Below are 18,109 nucleotides of genomic sequence, written 5' to 3'. Positions count from 1 at the left end.
TGGCTTCCATGAAATGTAATACAATGCTCTTACATCCTGTAGTAACAGGATGAAAATAAATGAGGACAGTAAGAAGATATATCCTTTGAACCGTGAAAAGTATCCATCTCTATCAGTAGCCTACAGTTATACACAGTCATGGGGCAGATGTGTGCAGATGCTGCAGCCCATGGAAAATAGTATATCAGCTGACCCCTAGATGGCAGCAAAGGTCTTATTACAAAATGTATTTGTAGTGAGCTACAGGGTTGTAATAATAGAGTAATAATGAAATAATACCTTGTGTGATGTATTGTTTTATTTATGATGTAGGTGGTTGTTGTGTTGTGTTTTGTTGTGATGTAATTGTTTTATCCCCGTTGGATCCCAGGAAGAGTAGCTGCTAATGGGGTAATGAGGATACTAATAAATACAACAACAAACCAATTGCAGTTCAGAAAATGAACTACCTGCACATTAATATAAATGAAAAGTTCATTTGCAATTTGAAGATTTTCATAACGCAATCATAATGTTAAGCTATGCATAACTAAAAGGTAAATGGAAATGAAAAAGGATAGTCTGTATGCTTGCTTTAGCTATGCATTAAAATGTTTTCTCTAAACATTCTCAGTGAGCTTACAATATATTTGACATTTATCAAGGCATTGGTAAAGACAATAGGCTTTTGACTCACAGAACAGAAACCTTTTGTGCTGTTGCTGTAATTGCGCTGCAGCTGTGCCATATTGATATTGTGGTATTTAGGAAGCAGGAGTTATCTTTGCTTACCTAAAAATCACTGTCTACTTATATTCATCTGACACAATGGGCCTAAAACTTTGTTTTAGTTTTGAATATTTTTGGGGACTTTTGCATCAATCAGAGTGTTTAGTTCATGGCCTCTACTATATTGCTTCCACCCACAACCCGGATTGATTCAGATGGAGAGTAGGCTAGACAAGGGGATGTAGCTACTCACTTTATACTACTGAGATGCACCCTCTCTTTGTGTCTCTCCCTCCTCATCATGTGTGTATTTCATTGCAATTTCCCTTCATCTTGCATTTTCACTAAGAAAATGCAGAAATCAACTGACTGAGGAGAATAAATAATGGATATGATCTTGACGAGTACCAGAGTAGTTATAAAGGCCAAATTTCATGTCAAAAAACTCCTGAACAGAGATATTTTATGGGGCAATAATAACAATGCCAACACTAACAATCTGACAACATCTGTGTGAAATTAGCACTGAGATATCTGACACGTTGCTGGTGTTGCCAGGGACACGATCATGACCAGAGTGTAGCTTCTAAGAATACACTGTATCAACAAAGACTCATTATTTAGAGAGAGGGAGAGACGGAGAGAGGGAGAGAGAGCCCCCGTTGAAGCCGTCCGTGCTGTCCGTGCCCTTTGAGTAGTCATAGCAACCCGTGCCGTCCTTCATCGGCCACAGCCCGTCAGGACGTTGGAGGGACAAGAGAGAGACACCGGAGAAGGAGAGAAACAGAGAGAGAGATATCAATGTTTGGGAAAGTCATTCATCCTTTATATATTAACTGTCTGTTTTACAGATTGCCCAAATATAAAACACAACATCTTCACTGCTCCTCTCCCAAAACAATTTAAGCTACCCATTGATACATTTTCTGTAGAATCCAGACAAAATAGATTTTTACACAGTTGTAAGCCTCCTACACACCTGTAATTAATGCATAAGGGCTGTGTTATCCAGTGTCCAGTTGTCACCTCTCAATCCCATCTAAAACGTTGGGATTAATATTAACTGTCAGACATGATTGTCGCAGGCTTACGGATGGAGAGGAAGGGGAAGGAAGTAACGCAGACGGCTGTGATGTGAGCAGCCCTGCGAAGCCTGCAGTAAAACCTGGGATAATCACAGGGCTTTATTGCGAGGGCCAAGTGATGACAGCTCCTTTCTGTGTCTGTGTTGACTCAAGAAGTGCGTGTAATTGGGCTCTTAGAGCCACCCCTTGAGCCTGTTTACATAGGATACGGAGGAGAGTATCCCTCCCCTTTCACTACTCCAGTCCTTTCATACTCTCTCTGCTCTGCAGCTGGGTCTGTGTTTGGAGCCCACAGTCTCACCACAACATCAGCCTATTATCAAACTACACACACACACTGTCTGATGACGTATATCTCACACACTTGCATGTGTTGAATGAAAGAGGGAATTTATTGACTCCCGCTTCTCACCTCTGTGTTTTACATTTTTACTACGGTGTATATATCTCATTTGAGCTGGTGCTACAGTATATGTATGGGTGGTGAGTCCTTGTGGCAGTGGAATGTTTTGTTTTTGCGTAGAAGATTCATTTGGAACTCTGTCACCGACTAGTCCTCTTATCCTGAAAATGTCAGATAATCTGCACCTGTGTTACATTTATGCTTTTCCCCCACCTGCTCCAGTGGAAGCTATTTTTCACAGATGTTCTGTGAGAGAGTCCAGCTCCGAATGTGTTTTGTGTGTATGAGGAATGGAAGCAGAAGACATAACAAGCTTTGTCCTTGGCTCGGCTTTTAAAGAGCCGTTCGAGAGAGAATGCCGAGGCTAGTGAGTTTAAGAACGGACACACATGCTGATTAAGTTCACGCGCTGTACATTTTCATTTTGTTCTGTAAAATATTCCCGAAGGCTGCTCTATTTCAATATGATTAAATGCATTGCAGAATATGAATCATTTGGAAATTATGTGAAATCTTTTAAAAGACTTTTACCCTAAGCTGCTGCCAATTACTCTATCGGGGCAGCAGGTAGCCTCGTGGTTAGCGCGTTGGATTAGGAACCAAAAGGTTGATAGATCGAATCCCAGAGCTGACAAGGTACAAATCTGTCGTTCTGCCCCTGAACAAGGCAGTAAACACACTGTTCCTAGGTTGTCATTGAAAATAAGAATTTGTTCTTAACTGACTTGCCTTGTTAAAAAAGTAACACATTTTTTTTCCCTCCTCTGGTAAAATGTAGCTAGCACAAACTGTGTGAGTTTGGCCTTTGGTTAGGGGGGTAGCTAGCTAATACATCTCACCTCTGGCCCTGCCTGGTGTTCTCCTCCCCCTGTTGATTCAGCTCCAGACCTTTTCCTACAATTCTGGATATGACTGAGTCAGTTAATTGCTCTGCAGTTGGAGAAAACCTGTAGGCCTCTTAATAGAAAACAATTAGAGACTATGGCTGGAAATCATTCACTCGTGGTCAACCACGGCATTGCTCCTGTGCAGCAAAAAAGTACAGGTTAGGTAATGGAACTACTTAGACAAGGCATTGAACAAAACAATATTCATTCTGATATGCCATGAAAACATTCATACCCACTTGGGGTTATGAAGACCCCCCCCCCCCACAATAACTGCACATCTGGAAGAATTACGCAAAATCATCCATAGCACATGATGAATATAATTTCCTCCCATCAGCAGTTTGCAACCGTGTACATTTGATTGAACATTGCTGTTGCTGAGAGACCCTCACCACTCAGTCAGAGCTCCTCTCTCCAGCCTGCACAGCAAATTGGCAGGTGTTTAAATCTCGGTGTTGTGAGTGTTGATTATCACTAGAGGATTTAAATTGACGCCACCTGCGGTAAACAGTGTTACCCAGGTGGTGGTGTTGTTACTCGACTGTAACTTCCGTTAACTCTCAGAGTGGAAAAGGTGTTATGGCGAAATGTTTATGTTCCTATCGATTAATGCAGTAAATGTCAACAAGCACACAATAATCACACTTTTTTTTAAAATAATCCCCAAAAATACAGCAGTTGATATATAAATACTATATAAACATTAAAGTGACCAGTGTTCAATGACTATGTACATTGGGCAGCAGTCCCTAAGGTGCAGAGTAGAGTACCCGGGGGTAGCCGGCTGGTGACAGTGACTGAGGAGCAGAGTACCGGGTTTCAAAAGGTTTCCTCGGCAGTTCCCATAGAATATATTTTTTTGCTTCAAAGCAGTTGAAAGGGCTCTACATGGAACCCAAAAGCGTTCTTCAAATGGTTCTCATATGGGGACACCCGAAGAACCCTTTTATGTTCTTGATAGCACCTTTTCTTCTAAGCGTGTAGGGTACTGGGCAGAGGTTGTCTAGGGATGGGTAATCCATGAGTCCCTTCCACATGCATCTAGTGTCTGAGCCATTGAACTGTGACTCCACTTTGTCTCTGTACTGACGTTTTGCCTCGTTGATTGCCTTACGGAGGTCATAATTGGTCTGTTTATACACGCCCATGTTCCCAGTCACCTTGCCGTGGTTATCTCCGCCACATGGCGAAATGTGTAGCATTGCAGGAAATGAGCTTTAAAACAGATACACTTTGTCATGCGGCCAACAGGAGGGCCTCTTAAAGTCTTTGGTCGGCGACCCCACCCATGGCCACGCTTCCATGAAGCCGACCACGTAAACCCCATTTTGATCCAGAGAAAACTGTGATTGATTCATTGATCTCATACTACACATGGATAAATAACATGCATTTTTCTAAACTAATCCCATCTGTAAGTGGTTGGACTTATTTCACCCATTATTGAGATGGTTTAGGTAGTTTCATTTGTCATTATTCCCTACCTTTGCAGTCATTCTAACTGCAGATTGTGAGTGGTTGAAAGTCACAATTATTGGATATCCTAACTCTGACTCGATTCCAATAGGAATTATATAACACTTTGCAAGCCAGCATAATATGACTGATGTGGCCTGTAAACCAGGAGTTTCACATCACTGTGAGTAAAACTAGGCTGTCGAAGTATGGTGTTGTCAACAAAAAAAGTTACTGTCAAAAAAAGTAATGGTTTGTCATAAATAATAGTTTTTATGCTAAAATATTAACTTAGGGAATCATTTGGTGAAGAATACAGGAATGAAAGCCATGATTGCAACAAACATGTCACTGTCACTAGCAAACACAGTCATGGGTGGTACAGGTACCTTTAAAATTCACTCGAAAGGCAACCTGGGAAATAAATATGCAAATAAGGCTTTAGACCTTACAGTGATATACAAACAAAACACGCAAAAACAAATGACTGTAACACCACAGGTGTTAATTCCCTAACACGGAGATTGTGTAACAGCATCAGCGCCAATAAAATGTTCATGTTAGTTGGAATTTGCAACATCCATGGTTTTAGGGACCTAAGACTCTTGGGGTGTTAGTTTAACAACACTTTAAAAAGTGTTAGTTGAACACTATTTTGGTGGGCTACATATACACAAGAAAGTGTTACATTTAACACTGTGGGTGTTCAAATTCTGATCGCAAATTTGCTGTGTGTCCCGTCTCTCCTCCCATCAACACAGACAGACAGCACATCTGCTGCTTTCCCAACACATGGCTGTATTACTTCCCTCCATCCAAGGAAACACTCAACACTCAATTAACATTACTCCCTGTTTCACTTCTTTCCAACGTAGCATTGTTAGCCCACTGGCTCGGGTACGTTATGCGCAAGAATCCCCCTGTCGATGAGAAAATCAAACAATGCTTATTTACACTATGCAGGAATAAGTCATCACCCACCGTTCATTCCCGGTGGAGGAGTTGATGACAATGAGGGATTATTTTGTTTGACCGCAATAGAAAGTAGATCCAGATGGTGGCACATGCGATGTGAGTGAGGCGGCCGTGTGAAACTCCCCTATCACTGGCTGTGTATTTTGATATGAGCCGTTTTGGGGGAGTGGAGACGAGGTGGATAGGAAGACGTGAATGCAGCTATCAGCCCTGTGTTATGGGCGATTCAGGACATGTGGCGGACGTACGTCGATGCAGGTTTGCATGTGTCAGTGTGTATGGGGGTTTTGGCTCTGGTCCTTTGTCGCTCAGACACCGTTCTGGTCTCTCTTGCGAAGAGATTTCATCTCAAAATGAGACTTATCTCTGTAAATAAAGCTAAAGGAAAAGTAAAGTCTCTTGTCATTTACACAATGTGTTTTTTGGGATAGGTAGATGTTGCTCCCAACCACTGACACAGGGTCTGCTATTTCTCCATGTCCCTTAATGATTAAGGTTAGGACTGATCAAATCTGATGTTATAGACTATAGACTGTTTTTCAGTTGCCCTCTCTCCTTCTTTCTGTCTCCCAGAGGCGACAGACCAGGGAAGCAGGCGCGAGCTCAAGTCCATGCCCTTCATCAGCTACCTGTCTGGGCTGCTGAAGACCCAGCTGCTGACAGAGGACCTGGTGAGTGGCGTGGAGATCCGCTGCGAAGAGAAGGGCAGCTGTCCGTCGGCCTGCCACCTGTGCCGTCAGGCAGGCCGCGAGCAGCCCTCGCCCATCCCCGTCCTGCTGGAGGTCAGCCGCATCGTGCCCCTCTACAACCTGGTGCAGGACAACGTCACTAAGGAGGTGAGGGGGGATGGAGGGAGAGTTGGATGAAGGGGGCAGGGAGATGGAAGGAGGGTGATGGACTGCACCACCAAATAAGTGAGGGTGGAACGAGGAACAGATGAAGGGAGGGGGGAACAGAGGGAGAGGAGGATGGTGGGAGAAGAATAGGGATGATGGGCGGAGACCCCTCTATAGTCTGGTACAGAACTACGTCACCAAATAGGTGAGGGATGGAGGGGAAAGAGGCAATGGAGAGAAGGAAGGAGGGGAACAGTGGAGAGGGATGGAGAGAAGGTAGGAAGCAGTGGAGAGAGATGGAGAGAAGGTAGGAAGCAGTGGAGAGGGGTGGAGAGAAGGTAGGAAGCAGTGGAGAGGGGTGGAGAGAAGGTAGGAAGCAGTGGAGAGGGGTGGAGAGAAGGTAGGAAGCAGTGGAGAGGGGTGGAGAGAAGGTAGGAAGCAGTGGAGAGGGATGGAGAGAAGGTAGGAAGCAGTGGAGAGGGGTGGAGAGAAGGTAGGAAGCAGTGGAGAGAGATGGAGAGAAGGTAGGAAGCAGTGAAGAGGGATGGAGAGAAGGTAGGAAGCAGTGGAGAGGGGTGGAGAGAAGGTAGGAAGCAGTGGAGAGGGGTGGAGAGAAGGTAGGAAGCAGTGGAGAGAGATGGAGAGAAGGTAGGAAGCAGTGGAGAGGGATGGAGAGAAGGTAGGAAGCAGTGGAGAGGGGTGGAGAGAAGGTAGGAAGCAGTGGAGAGGATGGAGAGAAGGTAGGAAGCAGTGGAGAGGGGTGGAGAGAAGGTAGGAAGCAGTGGAGAGGGGTGGAGAGAAGGTAGGAAGCAGTGGAGAGGCACGGAGAGAAGGTAGGAAGCAGTGGAGAGGGGTGGAGAGAAGGTAGGAAGCAGTGGAGAGGCATGGAGAGAAGGTAGGAAGCAGTAGGGAGGGTGGAGAGAAGAGAGGGATGGAGAGAAGGTAGGAAGCAGTGGAGAGGGGTGGAGAGAAGGTAGGAAGCAGTGGAGAGGGGTGGAGAGAAGGTAGGAAGCAGTGGAGAGGGATGGGGAGAGGGTAGGAAGCAGTAGAGAGGGGTGGAGAGAAGGTAGGAAGCAGTGGAGAGGGGTGGAGAGAAGGTAGGAAGCAGTGGAGAGAGATGGAGAGAGGGTAGGAGGCAGTGGAGAGGGATGGAGAGAAGGTAGGAAGCAGTGGAGAGGGATGGAGAGAGGGTAGGAAGCAGTGGAGAGGGTGGAGAGAGGGTAGGAGGCAGTGGAGAGGGATGGAGAGAGGGTAGGAAGCAGTGGAGAGGGATGGAGAGAGGGTAGGAGGCAGTGGAGAGGGATGGAGAGAAGGTAGGAAGCAGTGGAGAGGGATGGAGAGAGGGTAGGAAGCAGTGGAGAGGGGTGGAGAGAGGGTAGGAGGAAGCAGTGGAGAGGGATGGAGAGAGGGTAGGAAGCAGTGGGGAGGGATGGAGAGAGGGTAGGAAGCAGTGGAGAGGGATGGAGAGAGGGTAGGAAGCAGTGGAGAGGGGTGGAGAGAGGGTAGGAGGCAGTGGAGAGGGATGGAGAGAGGGTAGGAAGCAGTGGAGAGGGATGGAGAGAGGGTAGGAGGCAGTGGAGAGGGATGGAGAGAAGGTAGGAAGCAGTGGAGAGGGATGGAGAGAGGGTAGGAAGCAGTGGAGAGGGGTGGAGAGAGGGTAGGAGGCAGTGGAGAGGGATGGAGAGAGGGTAGGTAGCAGTGGAGAGGGATGGAGAGAGGGTAGGAAGCAGTGGAGAGGGATGGAGAGAGGGTAGGAAGCAGTGGAGAGGGATGGAGAGAAGGTAGGAAGCAGTGGAGAGGGATGGAGAGAGGGTAGGAAGCAGTGGAGAGGGATGGAGAGAGGGTAGGAAGCAGTGGAGAGGGATGGAGAGAGGGTAGGAGGCAGTGGAGAGGGGTGGAGAGAGGGTAGGAGGCAGTGGAGAGGGATGGAGAGAAGGTAGGAAGCAGTGGAGAGGGATAGAGAGAAGGTAGGAAGCAGTGGAGAGGGATAGAGAGAAGGTAGGAAGCAGTGGAGAGGGATGGAGAGAAGGTAGGAAGCAGTGGAGAGGGATGGAGAGAAGGTAGGAAGCAGTGGAGAGGGATGGAGAGAAGGTAGGAAGCAGGAGAGGATGGAGAGAAGGGGAAGCATGGAGAGGATGGATAAGTAAGGGAGGCGGTGGAGAGGGATGAGAGAAAGAAGTAGAGAGGGATGGAGAGAAGGAAGTAGGGGGGCGGTGGAGAGGGATGGAGAGAAGGAAGTAGGAGGGCAGTGGAGAGAAGGAAGTAGGGGCAGTGGAGAGGGAGGAGAGAAATGAAGTAGGGGGCAGTGGAGAGGGGAAGAGAATGAAGTAGGGGGACAGTGGAGAGGGATGGAGAGAAGGAAGTAAGGGGGCAGTGGAGAGGGATGGAGAGAAGGAAGTAGGGGAGCAGTGGAGAAAGTTGGAGAGAATTAAGTAGAGGGGCGGTGGGGGGGATGGGAGAGAAGGAAGTAGGAGGGCAGTGGAGGGGATGGGAGAGAAGGAAGTAGGGGGGCGGTGGAGAGGGATGGAGAGAAGGAAGGCAGTGGAGAGGGATGGAGAGAAGGAAGTAGGAGGGCAGTGGAGGGGATGGGAGAGAAGGAAGTAGGAGGGCAGTGGAGAGGGAGGGAGAGAAGGAAGTAGGAGGGCAGTGGAGAGGGATGGAGAGAAGGAAGTAGGAGGGCAGTGGAGAGGGATGGAGAGAAGGAAGGACGAGGGCAGTGGAGAGAAGGAAGTAGGAGGGCATTGGAGAGGGATGGAGAGAAGGAAGGAGGAATGCAGTGGAGAGGGATGAGAGAAGGAAGTAGGAGGGCAGTGGAGAGGGATGGAGAGAAGGAAGGAGGAATGCAGTGGAGAGGGATGAGAGAAGGAAGTAGGAGGGCAGTGGAGAGGGATGGAGAGAAGGAAGGAGGAAGGCAGTGGAGAGGGATGGAGAGAAGGAAGTAGGAGGGCAGTGGAGAGGGATGGAGAGAAGGAAGTAGGAGGGCAGTGGAGGGGATGGGAGAGAAGGAAGTGGGAGGGCAGTGGAGGGGATGGAGAGAAGGAAGTAGGAGGGCAGTGGAGAGGGAGGGAGAGAAGGAAGTAGGGGGCAGTGGAGAGGGAGGGAGAGAAGGAAGGAGGAGGGCAGTGGAGAGGGATGGAGAGAAGGAAGGAGGAGGGCAGTGGAGATGGATGGAGAGAAGGAAGGAGGAGGGCAGTGGAGATGGATGGAGAGAAGGAAGCCAGTGGAGAGGGATGAGAGAAGGAAGTAGGAGGGCAGTGGAGAGGTATGGAGAGAAGGAAGGAGGAGGGCAGTGGAGAGGGAGGGAGAGAAGGAAGAAGGAGGGCATTGGAGAGGTATGGAGAGAAGGAAGGAGGAGGGCAGTGGAGATGGATGGAGAGAAGGAAGCCAGTGCAGAGGGATGAGAGAAGGAAGTAGGGGGCGGTGGAGAGGATGGAGAGAAGGAAGTAGGAGGGCAGTGGAGAGAAGGAAGTAGGGGGAGCAGTGGAGAGGGAGGGAGAGAATGAAGTAGGGGGCAGTGGAGAGGGGGAGAGAGAGAATGAAGTGGGGGACAGTGGAGAGGGATGGAGAGAAGGAAGTAAGGGGGCAGTGGAGAGGGATGGAGAGAAGGAAGTAGGGGGCAGTGGAGAAAGTTGGAGAGAATTAAGTAGAGGGGCGGTGGGGGGATGGGAGAGAAGGAAGTAGGAGGGCAGTGGAGGGGATGGGAGAGAAGGAAGTAGGGGGCGGTGGAGAGGATGGAGAGAAGGAAGGCAGTGGAGAGGGATGGAGAGAAGGAAGTAGGAGGGCAGTGGAGGGGATGGGAGAGAGGAAGTAGGAGGGCAGTGGAGAGGGAGGGAGAGAAGGAAGTAGGAGGGCAGTGGAGAGGGATGGAGAGAAGGAAGTAGGAGGGCAGTGGAGAGGATGGAGAGAAGGAAGGACGAGGGCAGTGGAGAGAAGGAAGTAGGAGGGCATTGGAGAGGGATGGAGAGAAGGAAGGAGGAATGCAGTGGAGAGGGATGAGAGAAGGAAGTAGGAGGGCAGAGGATGGAAGGAAGAGGAATGCAGAGGGATGAGGAAGGAGGAATGCAGTGGAGAGGGATGGAGAAGGAAGGAGGGAGGCAGTGGAGAGGGATGGAGAGAAGGAAGGAGGAAGGCAGTGGAGAGGGATGGAGAGAAGGAAGTAGGAGGGCAGTGGAGAGGGATGGAGAGAAGGAAGTAGGAGGGCAGTGGAGGGGATGGGAGAGAAGGAAGTGGGAGGGCAGTGGAGGGGATGGAGAGAAGGAAGTAGGAGGGCAGTGGAGAGGGAGGGAGAGAAGGAAGTAGGGGGCAGTGGAGAGGGAGGGAGAGAAGGGAAGGATGGAGGAGGGCAGTGGAGAGGATGGAGAGAAGGAAGGAGGAGGGCAGTGGAGATGGATGGAGAGAAGGAAGGAGGGGGCAGTGGAGATGGATGGAGAGAAGGAAGCCAGTGGAGAGGGATGGAGAAGGAAGTAGGAGGGCAGTGGAGAGGTATGGAGAGAAGGAAGGAGGAGGGGCAGAGGGAGGAGAGAAGGAAGAAGGAGGGCATTGGAGAGGTATGGAGAGAAGGAAGGAGGAGGGCAGTGGAGATGGATGGAGAGAAGGAAGCCAGTGGAGAGGGATGAGAGAAGGAAGTAGGGGGCAGTGGAGAGGGAGAGAGAGAGAAGGAAGGAGGAGGGCAGTGGAGAGGGATGGAGAGAAGGAAGTGGAGGAAGCAGTGGAGAGGGATGGAGAGAAGGAAGTGGGGGGAGTGGAGAGGGAGGAGAGAAGGAAGTAGGAGGGCAGTGGAGAGGGATGGAGAGAAGGAAGTAGGAGGGCAGTGGATAGGGAGGGAGAGAAGGAAGTAGGAGGGCAGTGGAGAGGAGGGGCAGGGAGAGAAGGAAGTAGGAGGGCAGTGGAGAGGGATGGAGAGAAGGAAGTAGGAGGGCAGTGGAGAGGGATGGAGAGAAGGAAGGAGGAGGGCAGTGGAGAGGTATGGAGAGAGGGAAGGAGGAGAGCAGTGGAGATGGATGGAGAGAAGGAAGCAGTGGAGAGGATGAGAGAAGGAAGTAGGAGGGAAGTGGAGAGGGAGGGAGGAGAGAGAAAAGGAAGTAGGAGGGCAGTGGAGAGGGATGGAGAGAAGAAGGAAGTAGGAGGGCAGTGGAGGGATGGGAGAAGGAAGGAGGAGGGCAGTGGAGAGGGATGGAGAGAAGGAAGTAGGGGGCAGTGGAGAGGGAGGAGAGAGAAGGAAGTAGGAGGGCAGTGGAGAGGGAGGGAGAGAAGGAAGTAGGAGGGCAGTGGAGAGGGATGGAGAGAAGGAAGTAGGAGGGCAGTGGAGAGGGATGGAGAGAAGGAAGGAGGGGGCAGTGGAGAGGGATGGAGAGAAGGAAGGAGGAGGGCAGTGGAGAGAAGGAAGGAGGAGGGCAGTGGAGATGGATGGAGAGAAGGAAGCCAGTGGAGAGGGATGAGAGAAGGAAGTAGGAGGGCAGTGGAGAGGGAGGGAGAGAAGGAAGTAGGAGGGCAGTGGAGAGGATGGAGAGAAGGAAGGAGGAGGGCAGTGGAGGGATGGGAGAGAAGGAAGTAGGAGGGCAGTGGAGAGGGATGGAGAGAAGTAGGGGGCAGTGGAGAGGGAGGGAGAAGAGAAGCAGGAGTGGAGGAGGGAGTGGAGAGGGGAGGGAGAGAAGGAAGGAGGAGGGGGCAGTGGAGATGGATGGAGAGAGTAAGGAGAGGGCAGTGGAGATGGATGGAGAAGGAAGGAACAGTGGAGAGGGATGAGAGAAGGAAGGAGGAGGGCAGTGGAGAGGAGGGAGAGAGAGAAGGAAGGAGGAGGGCAGTGGAGAGGGATGGAGAGAAGGAAGTAGGGGGCAGTGGAGAGGATGGAGAGAAGGAAGTAGGGGAGCAGTGGAGAAAGAGAGAATTAAGTAGAGGGGCGGTGGGGGGATGGGAGAGAAGGAAGTAGGAGGGCAGTGGAGGGGATGGGAGAGAAGGAAGAGGGGGCGGTGGAGAGGATGGAGAGAAGGAAGGCAGTGGAGAGGGATGGAGAGAAGGAAGTAGGAGGGCAGTGGAGGGGATGGGAGAGAAGGAAGTAGGAGGGCAGTGGAGAGGGAGGGAGACAAGGAAGTAGGAGGGCAGTGGAGAGGGATGGAGAGAAGGAAGTAGGAGGGCAGTGGAGAGGGATGGAGAGAAGGAAGGACGAGGGCAGTGGAGAGAAGGAAGTAGGAGGGCATTGGAGAGGGATGGAGAGAAGGAAGGAGGAATGCAGTGGAGAGGGATGAGAGAAGGAAGTAGGAGGGCAGTGGAGAGGGATGGAGAGAAGGAAGGAGGAATGCAGTGGAGAGGGATGAGAAAAGGAAGTAGGAGGGCAGTGGAGAGGGATGGAGAGAAGGAAGGAGGAAGGCAGTGGAGAGGGATGGAGAGAAGGAAGTAGGAGGGCAGTGGAGAGGGATGGAGAGAAGGAAGTAGGAGGGCAGTGGAGGGGATGGGAGAGAAGGAAGTGGGAGGGCAGTGGAGGGGATGGAGAGAAGGAAGTAGGAGGGCAGTGGAGAGGGATGGAGAGAAGGAAGTAGGAGGGCAGTGGAGAGGGAGGGAGAGAAGGAAGTAGGGGGCAGTGGAGAGGGAGGGAGAGAAGGAAGGAGGAGGGCAGTGGAGAGGGATGGAGAGAAGGAAGGAGGAGGGCAGTGGAGATGGATGGAGAGAAGGAAGCCAGTGGAGAGGGATGAGAGAAGGAAGTAGGGGGCAGTGGAGAGGGAGGGAGAGAGAGAAGGAAGTAGAAGGGCAGTGGAGATGGATGGAGCGAAGGAAGTAGGGGCAGTGGAGAGGGATGAGAGAAGGAAGTAGGGGGCAGTGGAGTGGGAGGGAGAGAAGGAAGAAGGAGGGCATTGGAGAGGGATGGAGAGAAGGAAGGAGGAGGGCAGTGGAGATGGATGGAGAGAAGGAAGCCAGTGCAGAGGGATGAGAGAAGGAAGTAGGGGGCAGTGGAGAGGGAGGGAGAGAGAGAAGGAAGTAGAAGGGCAGTGGAGATGGATGGAGAGAAGGAAGTAGGGGGCAGTGGAGAGGGATGAGAGAAGGAAGTAGGGGGCAGTGGAGAGGGAGGGAGAGAAGGAAGTAGGAGGGCAGTGGAGAGGGATGGAGAGAAGGAAGTAGGGGGCAGTGGATAGGGAGGGAGAGAAGGAAGTAGGAGGGCAGTGGAGAGGGAGGGAGAGAAGGAAGTAGGAGGGCAGTGGAGAGGGATGGAGAGAAGGAAGTAGGAGGGCAGTGGAGAGGGATGGAGAGAAGGAAGGAGGAGGGCAGTGGAGAGGTATGGAGAGAGGGAAGGAGGAGAGCAGTGGAGATGGATGGAGAGAAGGAAGCCAGTGGAGAGGGATGAGAGAAGGAAGTAGGGGGCAGTGGAGAGGGAGGGAGAGAAGGAAGTAGGAGGGCAGTGGAGAGGGATGGAGAGAAGGAAGTAGGAGGGCAGTGGAGGGGATGGGAGAGAAGGAAGTAGGAGGGCAGTGGAGGGGATGGAGAGAAGGAAGTAGGGGGCAGTGGATAGGGAGGGAGAGAAGGAAGTAGGAGGGCAGTGGAGAGGGAGGGAGAGAAGGAAGTAGGAGGGCAGTGGAGAGGGATGGAGAGAAGGAAGTAGGAGGGCAGTGGAGAGGGATGGAGAGAAGGAAGGAGGAGGGCAGTGGAGAGGGATGGAGAGAAGGAAGGAGGAGGGCAGTGGAGAGAAGGAAGGAGGAGGGCAGTGGAGATGGATGGAGAGAAGGAAGCCAGTGGAGAGGGATGAGAGAAGGAAGTAAGGGGCAGTGGAGAGGGAGGGAGAGAAGGAAGTAGGAGGGCAGTGGAGGGGATGGGAGAGAAGAAGGAGGGCAGTGGAGGGGATGGATAGAAGTGGAGAGGGATGGAGAGAAGGAAGTAGGAGGGCAGTGGAGAGGAAGGAGGGAGAGGGATGGAGAGGGAGAGGGAGGAGGAGGAGGGCAGTGGAGATGGAGAGGAAGGAGGAGCAGTGGAGATGGATGGAGAGAAGGAAGTCAGTGGAGAGGGATGAGAGAAGGAAGTAGGGGGCAGTGGAGAGGGATGGAGAGAAGGAAGGAGGAGGGCAGTGGAGATGGATGGAGAGAAGGAAGCCAGTGGAGGGGATGAGAGAAGGAAGTGGGGGCAGTGGAGAGGAGGGAGAGAGAGAAGGAAGGAGGAGGGCAGTGGAGAGGGATGGAGAGAAGGAAGTAGGGGGCAGTGGATAGGGATGGCTGAGAGGAAGTGGGGGCAGTGGAGAGGGAGGGAGAGAAGGAAGTGGAGGAGCAGTGGAGAGGGATGGAGAGAAGGAAGTAGGGGGCAGTGGAGAGGGATGGAGAGAAGGAAGTAGGAGGGCAGTGGAGAGGAGGAGAGAAGGAAGTGGAGGGCAGTGGAGAGGGATGGAGAGAAGGAAGTAGGAGGGCAGTGGAGAGGGATGGAGAGAAGGAAGGAGGAGGGCAGTGGAGAGGGATGGAGAGAAGGAAGTGAGAGGAGGGAGAAGAAGTAGTGGAGAGGGAGGGAGAGAAGGAAGTAGAGTTGGAGAGGGATGGAGAGAAGGAAGTAGGGGAGGAGGGGAGGAGGGCAGTGGAGAGGTATGGAAGGAGGGAGTGGAGAGGGATGGAGAGAAGGAAGTAGCAGTGGAGAGGGATGGGAGAGAAGGAAGTAGGAGGGCAGTGGAGAGGGAGGGAGACAAGGAAGTAGGAGGGCAGTGGAGAGGGATGGAGAAGGAAGGAGGAGGGCAGTGGAGAGGGATGGAGAGAAGGAAGGGCAGGGAGAGAAGTGGAGGGCATTGGAGAGGGATGGAGAGAAGGAAGGAGGGCAGTGGAGAGGGATGGAGAGAAGGAAGTAGGGGGGCAGTGGAGAGGGATGGAGAGAAGGAAGGAGGAATGGCAAGAGGGATGGAGAGAAGGAAGGGGGCAGTGGAGAGGGATGGAGAGAAGGAAGGAGGGGGCAGTGGAGAGGGATGGAGAGAAGGAAGGGGGGCAGTGGAGAGGGATGGAGAAGGAAGTAGGAGGGCAGTGGAGAGGGATGGAGAGAGAAGGAAGTGGAGGGCAGTGGAGAGGGATGGAGAGAAGGAAGTAGGAGGGCAGTGGAGAGGGATGGCAAGGAAGTAGGAGGGCAGTGGAGAGGAGAAGAGAAGGAAGTAGGAGGGCAGTGGAGAGGGATGGAGAGAAGGAAGGAGGAGGGCAGTGGAGAGGGATGGAGAGAAGGAAGGAGGAGGGCAGTGGAGAGGGATGGAGAGAAGGAAGCCAGTGGAGAGGGATGAGAGAAGGAAGTAGGGGGCAGGGAGAGGAGGAAGAGAGAGAAGGGAAGGGATAGAAGGGCAGTGGAGATGGATGGAGCGAAGGAAGGAGGGGCAGTGGAGAGGGATGAGAGAAGGAAGTAGGGGGCAGTGGAGAGGAGGGAGAGAAGGAAGAAGGAGGGCAGTGGAGAGGGATGGAGAGAAGGAAGGAGGAGGGCAGTGGAGATGGATGGAGAGAAGGAAGCCAGTGCAGAGGGATGAGGAGAAAGGAAGTAGGGGGCAGTGGAGAGGGAGGGAGAGAAGAAGGAAGTAGAAGGGCAGTGGAGATGGATGGAGAGAAGGAAGTAGGGGCAGTGGAGAGGGATGGAGAGAAGGAAGTAGGGGGCAGTGGAGAGGGAGGAGAGAAGGAAGTAGGAGGGCAGTGGAGAGGGATGGAGAGAAGGAAGTAGGGGGCAGTGGATAGGGAGGAGAGAAGGAAGTAGGAGGGCAGTGGAGAGGGAGGGAGAGAAGGAAGTAGGAGGGCAGTGGAGAGGGATGGAGAGAAGGAAGTAGGAGGGCAGTGGAGGGATGGAGAGAAGGAAGGAGGAGGGCAGTGGAGAGGGATGGAGAGATGGGAAGGAGGAGGCAGTGGAGATGGATGGAGAGAAGGAAGCCAGTGGAGAGGGATGAGAGAAGGAAGTAGGGGGCAGTGGAGAGGGAGGGAGAGAAGGAAGTAGGAGGGCAGTGGAGAGGGATGGAGAGAAGGAAGTAGGGGGCAGTGGAGGGGATGGGAGAGAAGGAAGTAGGAGGGCAGTGGAGGGATGGAGAGAAGGAAGTAGGGGGCAGTGGAGAGGGAGGGAAGGAAGGAAGGGAGGGCAGTGGAGAGGATGGAGAGAAGGAAGGAGGAGGGCAGTGGAGAGGGATGGAGAGAAGGAAGGGCAGGGAGGGATGAGAGGGCAGGGGGCAAGGAGAGTGGGAGAGAAGGGGGCAAGGAGGAGGGCAGTGGAGAGAAGGAAGGAGGAGGGCAGTGGAGATGGATGGAGAGAAGGAAGTAAGGGGGGGCAGTGGAGAGGGAGGGAGAGAAGGAAGTAGGAAGGAGGAGAGAAGCAGTGGAGAGAAGGGGGCAGAGGGAGGGAGAGAAGGAGGGGAGGGCAGTGGAGATGGAGAGAATGATGGAGGATGGAGAGAAGAAGTGGAGAGGGGATGGAGAGAAGGAAGTAGGAGGGCAGTGGAGAGGGATGGAGAGAAGGAAGTAGGAGGCAGGGAGAGAAGGATGGAGAGAAGGAAGCCAGTGGAGGAGAGAAGCAGTGGAGGGAGGAGGGAGGAGAGAAGGAAGTAGGGGGCAGTGGAGAGGGATGGAGAGAAGGAAGTAGGAGGGCAGTGGAGAGGGATGGAGAGAAGGAAGTGGGGGGCAGTGGAGAGGGAGGGAGAGAAGGAAGGGAGGAGGGCAGTGGAGAGGGATGGAGAGAAGGAAGTAGGGGGCAGTGGAGAGGGATGGAGAGAAGGAAGTAGGAGGGCAGTGGAGAGGGAGGGAGAGAAGGAAGTAGGAGGGCAGTGGAGAGGGATGGAGAGAAGGAAGGAGGAGGCAGTGGAGAGGGATGAGAGAAGGAAGTAGGGGGCAGTGGAGAGGGAGGAGAGAAGGAAGGAGGAGGGCAGTTGGAGAGGGATGGAGAGAAGGAAGTAGGGGCAGTGGAGGGAGGGAGAGAAGGAAGTAGGAGGGCAGGAGAGGGAGGAGAGAGAGAAGGGCAGGGAGAGGGATGGGAGAAGGAAGTAGGGGGCAGTGGAGAGGGATGAGAGAAGTAAGGGGGGCAGTGAGAGGAGGGAGAGAAGGAAGTAGGATGAGAGAAGTTGAGGAGAGGAGGAGAGAAGGAAGTAGGAGGGCAGTGGAGAGAAGGAAGTAGGGAGGGAGAGAAGGAAGTAGGAGGGCAGTGGAGAGGGATGGAGAGAAGGAAGTAGGGGGCAGTGGAGAGGGATGGGAAGAGTGGAGAGAGGGAGAGAAGGAAGTAGGAGGGCAGTGGAGAGGGATGGAGAGAAGGAAGTAGGGGGCAGTGGAGAGGGATGGAGAGAAGGAAGTAGGGGGCAGTGGAGAGGGATGGAGAGAAGGAAGGAGGGGGCAGTGGAGGGGATGGAGAGAAGGAAGTAGGGGGCAGTGGAGAGGGATGGAGAGAAGGAAGGAGGAGGGCAGTGGAGAGGGATGGAGAGAAGGAAGGAGGAGGGCAGTGGAGAGGTATGGAGAGAAGGAAGGAGGAGGGGCAGTGGAGAGGGATGGAGAGAAGGAAGTAGGGGGCAGTGGAGAGGGATGGAGAGAAGAAGGAAGAGAGGAGGGCAGTGGAGAGGGATGGAGAGAAGGTAAGGGCAGTGGAGAGGGATGAGAGAAGGAAGTAGGGGGCAGTGGAGAGGGAGGGAGAGAAGGAAGTAGGAGGGCAGTGGAGAGGGATGGAGAGAAGGAAGTAGGGGGCAGTGGAGAGGGATGGAGAGAAGGAAGTAGGGGGCAGTGGAGAGGGAGGGAGAGAAGGAAGTAGGGGGCAGTGGAGAGGGATGGAGAGAAGGAAGTAGGAGGGCAGTGGAGAGGGATG

At 52.6% G+C, this 18,109-nt stretch overlaps 1 protein-coding gene across 1 annotated transcript in view; it reads left to right on the top strand.

Annotated features, from left to right (window-relative positions):
- LOC115101181 (astrotactin-2-like) overlaps positions 1 to 18,109 on the top strand; it is a 527,175-nt gene that overhangs the window by 393,250 nt on the left and 115,816 nt on the right. Inside the window, exon 17 of the mRNA XM_029620468.2 lies at positions 6,090 to 6,352. Coding sequence (XP_029476328.1) covers positions 6,090 to 6,352 — 263 coding nt within the window. The remainder of the gene's footprint in view (positions 1 to 6,089; positions 6,353 to 18,109) is intronic.

This window comes from Oncorhynchus nerka, linkage group LG19 (assembly GCF_034236695.1).
Source record: "Oncorhynchus nerka isolate Pitt River linkage group LG19, Oner_Uvic_2.0, whole genome shotgun sequence".
Classification (NCBI taxonomy): Eukaryota; Metazoa; Chordata; class Actinopteri; order Salmoniformes; family Salmonidae; genus Oncorhynchus; species Oncorhynchus nerka.
This window is presented reverse-complemented; position numbering and strand designations above follow the sequence as displayed.